The sequence below is a fragment of the Oncorhynchus gorbuscha genome, linkage group LG06 (genome assembly GCF_021184085.1).
Source record: "Oncorhynchus gorbuscha isolate QuinsamMale2020 ecotype Even-year linkage group LG06, OgorEven_v1.0, whole genome shotgun sequence".
Taxonomy (NCBI): domain Eukaryota; kingdom Metazoa; phylum Chordata; class Actinopteri; order Salmoniformes; family Salmonidae; genus Oncorhynchus; species Oncorhynchus gorbuscha.
In genome coordinates, this window is record NC_060178.1 from 63,617,657 (window position 1) to 63,632,204 (window position 14,548).

The window sequence follows — 14,548 nt, forward strand, 5'->3', positions numbered from 1 at the left end:
ATTACACAACCCTATAATCACAACTACGCATTCTGAAAAAGGTCAATTCCACAGTAACACAGTGATGCAGAGACACCAATTTTTTTACTTTAAAATGTATGCCAAACAAAAACCAATGATTGCAAAATTAAGCAAACCATACAACTCCATGCACAAGGCCAACTTTTAACAATTCCACCGAATTTCACTAAAAAACACATTTCCTTGAAGATAGTGCTGAGCAATTAGTGCTTTTTGAGGCCGGTTCAGTTTTGGTTGGATTTTCTTTTTTTAAATTATCAGGTTTTTCGACTTCAATCATTTGAGTTGAATGCTGTAACACAGAATAAAACCATTAATAGAATTCCCATGACGCTAGTGACTGCCCATTACTGCTTATCACTTATTAGCCATTTATTCACATTACTTATATATTTTCAGTTGTGTATATTACATGCGTTTTATTTGATGACTATTATTTTGTTCCAAGTCATCATCTCATCTCTATAGAGCTACTGCCTATGCTTTCTGACAAAAAAGTATATTTTGTAGTTCTTCAAAGTAAATAAGGCATACTTTTATGACTGCTGAATACCAATGATGAATCACTTAAAATCATGTATTTTCAGGTAGAGATATCTCGCGAAGCAACAGCTGCTCTCTATATTTATTTTATTTAACTAGGCAAATCGGCTAAGAACTTATTTACAATGACGGCCTACCCCGGCCAAACCCTAACCCGGATGACGCTGGGCCAATTGTGCGCTGCCCTATATCCCCTCACGATTGTGCATTATTCTGCCTCTTTTGTAGCAGGCATAAAATAAGCACAGACCAGACAAGTAGAAGTGGATCATGGTAATTGTTAGGGTTGGGAGATATGGCCAAAATCTCATATCCCGAAATAGGTCATTTCATATCCCGATAACAATACATATCACGATATAGCACATTCTGTAAATTCAATGAATAAATAGTTTATATAAGATGACCACATGTAAAGGCCTGTACATATCAATGATGTTGCTCTTGCTGCGGGCGATTCCCTGATCCACCTCTACGCAGACAACACCATTCTGTATACTTCTGGCCCTTCCATGGACACTGTGCTATCTAACCTCCAAACGAGCTTCAATGCCATACAACACTCCTTCCGTGGCCTCCAACTGCTCTTAAACGCTAGTAAAACCAAATGCATGCTTTTCAACCGTTCGCTGCCTGCACCTGCACGCCCGACCAGCATCACCACCCTGGATGGCTCCGACCTTGAATATGTGGACATCTATAAGTACCTAGGGGTCTGGCTAGACTGTAAACTCTCCTTCCAGACTCATATCAAACATCTCCAATCTAAAATCAATTCAAGAGTTGGCTTTCTATTCCGCAACAAAGCCTCCTTCCTCATGCCGCCAAACTTACCCTAGTAAAACTGACTATCCTACCGATCCTCGACTTCGGCGATGTCATCTACAAAATTGCTTCCAACACTCTACTCAGCAAACTGGATGCAGTTTATCACAGTGCCATCCGTTTTGTCACTAAAGCACATTATTCCACCCACCACTGCGACCTGTATGCTCTAGTCGGTTGGCCCTCGCTACATATTCGTCAACAGACCCACTGGCTCCAGGTCATCTACAAGTCCATGCTAGGTAAAGCTCCGCCTAATCTCAGTTCACTGGTCACGATGGCAACGCCAACCCGTAGCACGCGCTCCAGCAGGTGTATCTCACTGATCATCCCTAAAGCAACACCTCATTTGGCCGCCTTTCATTCCAGTTCTCTGCTGCCTGTGACTGGAACGAATTGCAAAAATCGCTGAAGTTGGAGATTATCTCCATCACCAACTTCAAACATCTGCTATCTGAGCAGCTAACCGATCACTGCAGCTGTACATAGTCCATCGGTAAATAGCCCACCCATTTTTACCTACCTCATCTCCATACTGTTTTTATTTATTTACTTTTCTGCTCTTTTGCACACCAATATCTCTACCTGTACATGACCATCTGATCATTTATCACTCCAGTGTTAATCTGCAAAATTGTAATTATTCGTCTACCTCCTCATGCCTTTTGCACACAATGTATATAGACTCCCCTTTTTTTCCTACTGTGTTATTGACTTGTTAATTGTTTACTCCATGTGTAACTCTGTGTTGTCTGTTCACACTGCTATGCTTTATCTTGGCCAGGTCGCAGTTGCAAATGAGAACTATTTCTCAACTAGTCTACCTGGTTAAATAAAGGTGAAAAAAAATAAATAAATAAACATTTCTTATTACATTTTTAATTATACTCAACAAATAAAAGGTACTTACTCATATTTGATTATTTATCCTTTTATTTAGAACCTTTGTGCAAATTTTCAGTTAAGCATGTAACAAAATAAAATATTAATGTATAAAAAAAAATAAAAAAAGGTAAATAGAAAATATTTCAACTATAGTAGCAAACAAAATAAATATAGGCCTAAAATAGATATATTTTGGGGGGCTTGCCTGTTATTTTGGCATTAATACTTGTCACATATTAATTTGCATTTGGGTCGACTGTTAGCACCAACTCAAGAAACTCCCGTTTCTCGACCATGTAAATTGGGGCCATATCTGGACAGATGTAAGTTGTAACGGCAGCTGTTCTCTTCTTCCATCTTTGGGATTCTTTGGCATATGGTGTGCTGTGGGCAAAAACCTCTTGCAACGTCTGAGTCAGGGGTTTGTTTTGAGCACTCGACTGTACTTTTTTGGGTCTCATCCGTAGACTCCATACTATTTCACATGATTCTTGCGTAGGTGGTAAAGAGGTTAGTCGTGTTTGAGCTTGTGGTCAGAACTCTGGTCTGCGGCATATTTTGCAGAGGACGGTTTTCTGGTCTGTGTCAGACTTTTCATACCAAAACCTAGGGCTGGGCAATAAATCAATAATTAATCAAGGTAATTACTTCCCTCAATATTGATATAAAACGTTTAGATTCATTTTTCGATAATGTCGATATAGAATAATTAGGTACAGCAGTCAATTTGACCTCTGACGCAGCAGGAACGTGAGGAGAAGTGACAATATGCACTTGGAGAGGTCTAGGCCCACTAAAAACCACTTAGCACTCATGTGATGGAGTAGCCACTATTAACCACAAAAAATGATTGATGTAAGCGAAAACAGTGGCAGTGATAGCCATGGAGAAGGAGCAGCTTCCAACGAAGAAATTTATAAAAAAGGGTTAAACTGTTTCAGTAATTTGGAAGTGGTTTGGCTTTTTGAAGTCCGACAAAGAGCAGAGCAACATTTGGTGCAAATTTTGCCGTAGACAGGTGGCTACAAAGTCTGGTAATACAACAAACCTTATTCAATATCTGAAGCAATGTCACTGTTTGGAACATGCAGGAAGTTTTGAGTTTGCGCCACGGTTTTGATAAACGCCCCTCAAGCACCAGCCAATCTAGGGATGTTTGCCCGAAGCAGTCAACACTGACAGCGTTTATGCCCTACAAGCAAACATTGAAAAGACAAAGACATCACAAATGCTATTATGCATTGCTATTATGCATTTTTACCTTGTCAGCTCAGGTATTCGATCTAGCAACCTTTCGGTTACTGGCCAAACGCTCTGCCTAGTGGTTTGTTCAGGCATTCTTGAGTCTGAAGCAGATATGTACCTTTTAAACATTATTTGATTAATATCGTGATAACTTTCGTTATCGAATTTAAAAAATATATATAGATAGTGATCATTTATTTGCCATATCGCCCAGCCCTACCAAACCACATCCATGCGACTGAAGTAGCCCCTCTTTTAGGTACGAGCTCCGTGTCTCCGTGCTCTGTGTCACGTTCATGCTCCTCCATGTTTGTTTGTGTTGCAAATTTCAAGAACACAAAGCATCATCCAATTGACAAAAAATATTGCCGTAAAGAATGTGATTTACGACAACGGAATAATGACCATGTTATATGCGCTAAACTACGTAGAATATTGGCCTGTTGTTAACTACAACTCCCTACTACATCCCAGTTAAGACAGGACCTGATTTATCTCTAGAGAAACTATGCAATGTGCGCGTTGAGCTCACAGAAAAAAACAAATAAAGCGTAATTCAAATAATAAACAATGTTGGTCAACTAATTGATTAAAAATAAATAAATAAATAACCAAAATTTCAGGTAATCGCTCAGCACTACTTGAAAAACAGTGCAAATGCAAAGTTTCTCTGATTTTTCACTTTAAAATGTATGTCAAACAAAAACGAATTACTGCAAAGTTCAACCAGCCATATAAAATCTTTAAAAAAACACATGCTTGAAGAACAGTGCAGATGCAAAGATTGGTAACAGAATGACGGTTTATGCTGTTGGTACAGTCATTCTGTTACCGAACTGTGCATCCCTCTGTTAGCGTGGATTTGCCCCCAAAAAAACTCACACGCAAAGACCACATTTTGAAATAAATCATATTAGGCTAATAGCAAACTAAAAAAGTGATTTTGGCATGCTACATTCTAGTGAATCTCCAACGCACCTGCAGACAACCTACCCAGGATGTGAAGTGCATTTCACTTCAAAGGATAGAACAGGCAACAAGATAACATTTTGCTGGAATACTGCTATTCTAACAATCCAAGCAAAGGAATGAGACAGGAATAATGTTAATCACGCTGTACAGAAGACTGACTGTATAGAGGTTTTACATTCCAATGCAGCTATCGCTGCAGTTCCAGCACACCAGTGTGACCCTTCCAAACATAACACAGAGGAGCCAGCTGCATGGGACAGGGTGCCATGTAATTGGGGCCACCAATTCTGAGCCCAGAGAGTGCTGTCACAGCATTTATGATAAGCTGACAGAGCCACTAGAAGCATTTAGAAGATCAACCATAGCAAATTATAGGTGATAGGCTAAGGCCTACCTTTTCAGCATAATTCAATCGATTAGTTTTCCGCAACTTGAAAAGGCATTGATTTATTCTACATTAAGGCCTAGTCACGTTGAAAAGGTAACGCTTAACATTAAATTGCTCTTATACCTGAGAAGTTACAGTCATGGTACAGTGTAACAACATAGCCTAATTTACAGTGTAACAGTGTAACAAAATAGCCTAATTTAGTAAGGCAGTATATCATCAGTTAAACCTACATTTAGGCTATGCGACATCGGAAAACTTCCAGGCCTAGCTTAGTCTAAATTGTTTACCTATGAGAGTGCAACCAAATACAAGAGTGAAGGGGAACACTTCCAGTAAAAAAAATACCTAGAAAAGGGAGCCTGAAAAAAGTGAGAGATTAATAAATAGGAGGAGCTGAAAGGATGCTGCATGTGCATTCATGTTTCTAACAGGGAAATACTAGAAAGCTTTTGTCTTTCAGTTTTACACAAGTGTTGGCTAAATGTTTAACTGTCACTACTTCACACCAGGTTGTGATTATTTAAAAACATTCTGAATGTAGTGACAGAAAGCACTCCTCTGTCTAAAAAGGATGAACCCTATCCTTTCATAGGTCTGCAACCATGATGTCCCTCAATGGCTTTCTTTGCAACAGGTGCCATCCCATGTCTCAAGACCTTAAACTAACACACTGTGTGCATACTGAAAGTGGGTATGTCCTGGCTGACAGTGAAAAAACATCAAGACAGCATGTTTTGTTGTCATTAAACCTTTCAGTAACATGGTGGTCCATTTTCAACCTAAACATTTTTCTAAAAAGGTGGCAGTAGGCTAAAAGGCCTAAGCATAGCCTTAAACTGAGCTAAATGGAAGGCTCTGGGCCTATGTATTATCACCAACTTGGAGTCCAAATATGCATCTTACAGATCTTGGTAACTATAGAAATAGAAGTAAGGCTGTTGAGGGCCACTTTCCATGGTCCTTAGGTTAGCTTGAAATATTGATACACATTTTTGACCATCTCTCGGCAGGCCTACTGACTTGCATAGACCTAAAAAAATATAAAACTGTCGTTTCTGAGCAAGTTTTACCTGATTTTGTAATTTGGCAAGGTGTGTTTCTTCTTGATGACTCTTTTCAACTGGTTGACAATGATTGAGGTAAGCTGAGGCAAGGGCCTTCCCTCGAACTGTGACTTCACCTCAAAGTCTATCAATGGGTCCTCGAGGAACGTGAAGGACCAGTGCGTAAAAGGCACGCGGGTGAACTGCAGCTTCAGTCTTCCAACCACACGCGTCATCTTTACGAACAGGTAGGCTGACTTCCCAAAAACAAGGTCTACATCAATTGCTAGATGGAATCCCCCATTATATTCTAGGTCCACCTCGAAATTGAGTTCCTCGGGCATGCCGTCTTCATTTAAACGCACTGGATTAATAAGTTTGGCCGTTTTAAAAACGGGCAAAGAATTACCCAGGGAGATATCCCTGAGACTCAGTCCCTCCAACAGCCGACCAGCTGTCTTGGTTTGTAATAGCTCCTCGAACTCCACCTTGATCTTTTTGGTCAGCCAGTGCCTAACGACAGGAGTGTCGCGGAGTTCTCTGAATAGGAACAAAAAGATAGCGTTAAGAAAATTGCACGTCTCCGGTTTGGAGGTGTGGAGGGGCTCGCTTTGACAATGCGGTGGCGGTTGTTGTTTAGGGCTACTGCTTGTGACAGCTGCTTCCTGTTGCCTGGGAGAGATGGCCTCTTGCTGTTTGGATGCAGCAGATGCTGCGATATCTTGTTGTTGACCTGATTCGGCATGTTGGTTATTGAAGTAATCCTTCAAGGCGGGATCAGGCACTGCTTTGACATATTGCACTGTCCCGGTTTTTGGCTCGGGGCTTCTCCAGTAAAGCAGTAAGAACTGTAATACCAACGTAATGAGTGCGCCAGATAATGCGGAAATTACTATCAAGTAAATCATTTCGAGCAGTTGCCTCTTCCCGTTTCCGCGTTATAAAACAATCATATTTCGCCGTTTAACCGTAATAACAAAGCAAGTTCCACCTGGTTGCTCACAAACCTGCCATATTAGCTGCCTTTTTCTTGGGGTTCAAGCTCTTCAGCTGATTGGGCGAACGTATTACGTGGTTGTGCGTAATGACGGATTTAGAAAAGTGTACACTACCATACCAAAGATTATGGATATTTTGCCGCCTTCGTGTGCTAGTCGGAACTAAACTCAAATTTCCGACTCGCTAACTGGTTCAAATGTGGCACTTGTATGACTATAACTAGTTAGCAAATCTGAAATGTCAGAGTTTGACTAGCACTTGAACGCGGCAATACTTGTCTCTCCGCCCTAACACAAAGCTGCACGGAGCTTTCCCTATTCCTCTCTTTGGATTGGTGGATACATCTCATTATTTGAGTTGTTAACATCAACCACCTGTAGTAAATATCTGTTACGCTACTAGCCTTATGTCATGAATATGTATAGCCATCTCGAGACAACTCCGATAAAAAATATTTAAAAAATTAATTGCCGGGATATCACGTATCCTACTTATCAGTACACTCGTAACAATCTAAGCATGACACAACTTATATTCGATCAAATAAACCTCATAAATAAATAAACTAAACAACGTCGCCTGCTGAATAAAAAAGATTTCTGGCAAAGTTCTGCCTCTCGCTTAGCCTTTTCCGAAATGACCATAAGCACCAACCGAGCCCAGGGAAACTGTTGGTGCATGCAATGCCATGTTCAAAACAACTGGGAACTCGGATCTCGGAAATCTCCGACTTCTGACTTTAGCACATTCAAAACAACTGGGAACTCTGGGGGGGGGGAAACGAGCTCCGACCGGGAACAATTGATTTGAATGGTCATCCAAATCGGGAACTCAAACCACTTTCCAGAGCTCTGACTTTCCGACCTGAAGATCACTGAGGTCATGATTTGACCTCATATTTTTTTTTTTTATGTAGTCCTCTTTGTGGCATTTTGTGAATGCTTTATTTTATACTGATCGCACTATACGTTTTTGTGCTTGTGGATTAGAGGTCAACCGATTAATCAGAATGGCCGATTAATTAGGGCCGGTTTCAAGCTTTCATAACAATAGGAAATCGGTATTTTTGGGTGCGTATTTGCCTATTTTAATCATTTTTTTTATACCTTTATTTAACTAGGCAAGTCAGTTAAGAACACATTCTTATTTTCAATGACGGTTTAGGAATGGTGGGTTAACTGCCTCGTTCCGGGGCAGAACGACAGATTCTCGCATTGTCATCCCGGGGGAGCCAATCTTGCAACCTTATAGTTAACTAGTCCAACGCAATAACGACCCGCCTCTCTCGTTACACTCCACAAGGAGCCTGCCTATTACGGGAATGCAGTGATCCAAGGTAAATTGCTAGCTAGCATTAAACCTATCCTATAAAAAAACAATCAATCATAATCACTAGTTAACTACACATGGTTGAGGATATTACTAGATATTATCTAGCGTGTCCTGCGTTGCATATAATCTGACTGAGCATACAAGTATCTTAAGTATCTGACCGAGCAGTGGTAGGCAGAAGCAGGCAAGTAAACATACATTCATTCAAACAAGCACCCTGAATTTGTAACTTGTTAGCAAATGTGTAACATTAACAACTGTAAATTATTTTACTAGCTACCTGTGTAACAATTTCAATCTCACAAAATTATAAGCATGACACAAGATAGGATTCCAAACTAATGTATATCCACCAAGCTAGATAGCTAAATTTACTAGCAAACATTGAGGAGAAACAATAATACAACAATTTACTATTGTAAATCTAAAACTGAAGCCAGTTTTACTATAAAATAATATTTGCCAAAGCATGCCTGATAGACTACTGTCTGCCTACCTACCTACCTACGTACCTACCTACCTACCTACCTACCTACCTACCTACCTACCTACCTACCAGGTTTTACTTCATTTCAAACTCAAGTTTGTACTATGCTATAAACTGTCTCCAGACAGCACCACTGAATAATTTTCTACTTTGAAACCACCGAAGTCCAGTCTTGGCCATAGCAGGCAGTGATTAGCCAATTTGGGCCATATTGCCCCACCCCAGAGACAATAACACGCACTGCCTTGTCAGAGAGTCTCATTCTTATTTTATTCAGCCACCGCTGTTTATCGAAGCCACCATTCTTATCATCTGAAAATTAATCTTTACTTTTTTTCATCCAAATTGCTCAATTTCAGATACCCTACGTCTTCGACCGAGCGACAAAGACATATTTTTTTTACATTTTAGATTCCTTTGACATCTGTCCGTTTAAAAGCCTGAGTCAGCTAGCTTTCTAGCCACTGCTAACGGTCCTTCTAGCTAGCTAGCTAACGCGTCACGCTTGCAGGAGACAAGATTCTGAGGTAATTATTTTATAATCGCCTTCCCAATCACACTCAAACAGTGTTCTTAAGCTTTGAGTGAGGATACCAGATGGATTCCTTCAGATTTCTGTTTTTTAACTGTTTATTTCTCCTCAGACGGAGGTGTCGTCACCTGCCGGGAGTTCATGTCAGGGAGGGACTTTCACGGAGAGTGCGCCCAATACCTCGGACCACGTAGAGGTGGATGTAACGGACCCTTTCTTCTGTATCCACTGCTCCGTGCTTCCTCTGCCTTCTCTCCGCCATCGAGTGGACCTGGTCTCTATCTCTCCACCACCCAGCTCCTCCTGTATAGCTCCGCGAGAACTTACGGAAGAGCGGCCAAGGTGCGTCTCTCCAATACTGGACTCTGCCTCTGCCCTTCCCCAAACTGCTGGTTCTTTCGAGGACGCAGAACACTGGGAACTGAGAGACGTCCATGCCAGCCTGTAGGATACCACAAAATTGGGGGAAAAAAGGTGGTAAAATAATCAACTAAAAAGATGCCTCTCTGAGGATGCATAACGACTAGTTAGTGGGAAGAACTTTTTTGTATGCTGTAACATTGAGATTTCCCTTCACTGGAACTAAGGGGGTGCCAGGTAGCCTAGTGGTTAAAGCGTTGGACTTGTAACCGAAAGGTTGCAAGAGCGAATTCCTGAGCTGACAAGGTAAAAATCTGTTGTTCTGGTCCTGAACAAAGTAGTGAACTATGCCGTCATTAAAAATAAGATTTTGCTCTTAACTGACTTGCCTAGTAAAATAAAGAGATTTTTAAAAAAGGGGCCTAGCCCGAACCATGAAAAACAGCCCTAGACCATTATTCCTCCTCCACCAAAATGTACAGTTGACACTATGCATTCGGGCAGGTAGTGTTCTCCTGGCATCTGCCAAAACCAGATTAGTCTGCTGGACTACCAGATGGTGAAATGTGATTCATCACTCCGGAGAACACATTTCCAATGTCCAATGGTGGCGAGCTTTACACCACTCCAGCCGATGCTTGGCATTGTGCATGGTGATCTCAGGCTTGTGTGCGGCTGCTTGACTATGGAAAGCCATTTCATGAAGCTCCCGATGAACAGCGCTTGTGCTGACATTGCTTCCAGAGGCAGTTTGGAACTTGGTAGTGACACAATAACAGCACTTACAGTTGACCGGGCCACTCCAAGCAGGGCAGGAATTTGACAAGCTGACTTGTTGTAAATGTTGGAATCCGATAACGGTGCCACGTTGAAAGTCACTGAGCTCTTCAGTACGGTCCATTTTACTGCCAACATTTGTCTATGGAGATTGCATGGCTGCTCCCTGCTCAATTTAATACACCTGTTGGTGTCACTGAAATAGTCAAATCCACTAATTTGAAGGGGTGTCCCCATACTTTTGGAGATGTAGTGTACCTGAACGGGAACGTCTTCAGTGATGGGTTAGCTCTGGCGGTTATAAAGACTATACAGAGTGCTAAGGCTAGTTCAAGAAGGTCTCTACACATACAGGTGGCTCTTTCACTGCAGTATCGGTATCATATTTGATAAAAGCCTTTCTCCTTCTACATTGAAGGTCTATTTTGGCTGCTATATTGGCTTTCCATTCTGATATAGATGGGAAGCCACATTTTGGCCTCTCGGTTTATGAAGGGCACCAAAATGGGTAGGTGACCTGGTGGCCCTTCTCCGTGCACCAGTCATGCATGGTGTTCTCAGAGGACAAGTGGAGGGCTACATTGACACCTAACCCCGCTTATTTGCCTAAGATTATTACATCTGGTTTTAAATCTATGGTTATGGATCTGGCTACATTCTCCCTCCTCCGTTCCGCTCTGAGGAAGAGGTGTGTCTTTACACTCTGTCCGTGCGCTCTCGGAAAAGCAGCCTGCGCCACTCTGACCAGTTGTTTATGTGCTTTGGTACACAAGCACAGGGTAAGGCTTTGTCCAGAGAACGACTATTTCGCTGGATAGTCGAAGCTATCTTTTTGGCATACTCCTCTGCGTGCAAGGCTCCCCCCAGAGGGACTTAAAGCACATTCTACTAGAGGTGTGGCAACATCTGGACACTTCTTTGGGTCGTTACATTGGACGATGTATGTGGGGCAGCTTCTTGTGCCACACCTCACACTTTTGTCAGGTTCTATAGTGTTGACATGACTGCTTCGTCATTGTCACATACAGTACTGGCTGCAGCCAGACGTTAGTTCCCACAAAACATGTATTGTACACATCCCTTTGGGCCCTACATGTCCACACTATAATCCCTTCGACCAGTGCATAGTTATAGAAGAAGGTTATTCTTTCAAATTACCTGTGTTACCTATTTCTTACTAATTGTATCACATAGCCTGCAGGCTTTGCTTGTCTTATCCCGGTTTAATCCATTTTACAATAAGGCTGTAATGTAACAAAATGTGGAAAAGGGTCTGAATACTTTCCGAATGCACTGTATTCCCTGAATTTTAGTACACTGACGATACTGTATGTTTCTTTGTGAATGGCAATTTCATCATGACCACTAGTTCATAGCTACAGATTGTTATACCATATAATGTGATTTAACCAAAGAGTTATGCTATTCAATTACTGGGAGTTACAGGATAGGTTATGTTTGACATAGCACAGAGAATTTAACCAATCTTAACGATGTCGTCTTCATCATTGATTCAGGGAAACAAGAGTCTCATAAAATGTCTGCATCCAGTTGCAGGGGGTCAGTTTGGATTTTAAAAAATGCTCTGTTAATAAAATACTTTTTGCTCCATGACATAATCCATCAATTTGTAAGCCGCCATCTTGTCTATTTCAAGTCTTCTCTCAGTAATCGAAGTAGGTCTCGGTTATCATGCCATGCAGCTCTTTGGGGTGCACACCCACCTGTCTCGATCAATGAGAGAAGACCTGAAATTAGACGATGTCTGTAAGAATCTTTGGGTAAATCACATTATCTGGTGTAACAATATGTAGCTACAGTTCCCTGCACTTGTGTGTCTCTACACCTGAGAAACACCCAGACACACTGAACTGTAATACAGTGTTCATACAATGTTTTTGTTTTTCTACTTGATTTAGCATTAAATAGTGTACCCTTGCATTTTAGATTTTGACAAAAACAATGTTGAGCATCTGTTTGATGCTACATAGCCCTGTACAGGCAATATAAATATATTCTCTGAATCCATAAAGGCATACAAATTTCCAAGATAATTTGAAAGAAAAGATCCATATTTATCTCATGGTGATTCTGCATCAGGGCTCTACAACCCTGTTAATGGAGAGCTACCGTTCTGTACATTTTCCCTCAACCATAATCTAGCACACCTGATTTTAATAATTAGGTGGTTGATAAGCTGTTAAGGGAATTTTTTATCTATAATGACTAATTATGTATACATTTCAATCAGGATGTACTAATCAGAATACTAAATGTTACTGTATATGTATGAGTTTTCTTTCTTGATCCCAGTACTGAAAATAATGTGTGTGTGTATGTGGTCAAGAGTTTAGAACAATGACGGTCTGTTCCTTGGTACAAATGAATTAACTATATCTCCAGACTGACTGGAATGCTTATCTACATTGACTGACCTTGGGTCTAGGCGAGGAGGGAAGGCTTGAGAGCTATAGAGCCTTTCTATCAGTGTCAAGAAGAGATGGAACATTTAGAAAACCCTGATGTCATTGTCAGTTTATAACCTGTGGCAAAATGTGTGTGTACTCAGTACTCTCTTGAATAAAGGCTGTTACTTGACTTTAAGACCGGGGCTCTGTCCATTCCTATAAAATAAGGGTCTTACAAATTCTTATGAATTGACAGTGTTTAATTTTAATTGGGAATTAAAACAGAGGAATTAAATTCCTTCAACATAAGCTGAACCAGGTTAGTTACAACTGTGGTGGGAGCAAAAACATAAAGGAGGAGCTCTCCAGGAACAGGTTTGGAGACCCATGTTCTACACATGGTCTTATGCTGAGCCACACTGGCTGTGTTTACAGAGGCAGCCCAATAGTGATCTTTTATCCCACTATTTGGTCTTAATCACATATCTTTTTCAGAGCTGATCTGATTGGTCAAAATACCAATTAGTGAAGAAAATATAAGAATTGGGCCGACTGTGTAAACGCAGCCATAGTCCTTTACCCGGCTTCTGTACACTGGCAATGGTGTTCGGCATTGGTGGGTTGGGGAAGCTGAGACTTTGCGCTTATGACGAATGTTCTTGTCCTGTCTGCGGTAAGTGGCCAGCTGGGTAAGACTCTGCCAAAAGTGGTGTAGGGCTTCTTAACCAACAACTGTTTGGTCCTCTTGCAGAAGATTTGCTGGTACTGCTCGTCTGCTGGAAAGACACTTTTTGTGGAAGGCATGTAGGGCAACATGCCTTTGTTGGTAAAGGTATCAACAGAATGGGACCATTTAGCGTATTGTTTAGGGACAATGAGGGGACATTGGGAGGTGCTTTAGAGAGGAAAGATCAGTCAACACAGTGAATGGGCTGGGGGGCTAAAGAAAGTGTAAAAAGTCTTTGAAAGGAAGTTCTTACACAGTATGAATAGTTGTGTTGGAGATGGAGAAATGGCACCTCAATCGCTCTCATAGACAACAATACATTTACTGTCTAAGCAGAACCCTGCACAACCAAAAAAAACTTTCTCATCTCAAAGTACTGTCTGTAAATGAAGTGTTTGTGTCATTACTGTTATCTTTATTTTATATCCTTCAAGTGCCCCTTTCTGGTTTCTGTCCCACAATCTTGTTGTGCTCCATAACAGAAAGGTGTGTCCGCTCCCTCATGCGTGTATCCAAAATGTCACTGCTTTGGGGTATTTTTCAGCAGGGCACTGGGGAATGGCTCCAGATTACCCGGGTTTAAAAAAAGGAAAAGGTTAAAAAAAACACTTGGAACCCCATAACAAACACTACCCAATTTATGTTTATACCATGCTTACTGTAAATTGAGCGACCTTAGTAAATGTGCCAACTTACCTTCACCTTGTACAGAGCTAGAGGTTGGAAGAGCATGTGGGTGGAATCAGATTCTGTACCACCTACAACAAAATATACAATTTAACCTCCCCACTATTTGTATTGATGTCTATTAGACGGGCTAGCTTAGCATACCTAACATGGACATTTCAATGTTGTCAGTTTGCTGTTAGCTAACTACGCTTAAACGTTGCTAACGCTTGCAGATCTTACAACTCCTGGATAAGTATTTTAAGTGTCTTCGCTAACTAGACCCATGTTATAGTATTTTTATTTGTTGGTGACGTATCACGCCACCATTGGTT

At 41.1% G+C, this 14,548-nt stretch overlaps 1 protein-coding gene across 1 annotated transcript in view; it reads right to left on the reverse strand.

The window, feature by feature from the left end:
• LOC124038223 (PDZ domain-containing protein 8-like) overlaps window positions 1-7,214 on the reverse strand; it is a 64,321-nt gene extending 57,107 nt beyond the window's left edge. The window contains exon 1 of the mRNA XM_046353817.1: window positions 5,953-7,214. Coding sequence (XP_046209773.1) covers window positions 5,953-6,833 — 881 coding nt within the window. The 5' untranslated portion in view covers window positions 6,834-7,214. The remainder of the gene's footprint in view (window positions 1-5,952) is intronic.
• Between the last annotated feature and the right edge of the window lie 7,334 nt (window positions 7,215-14,548).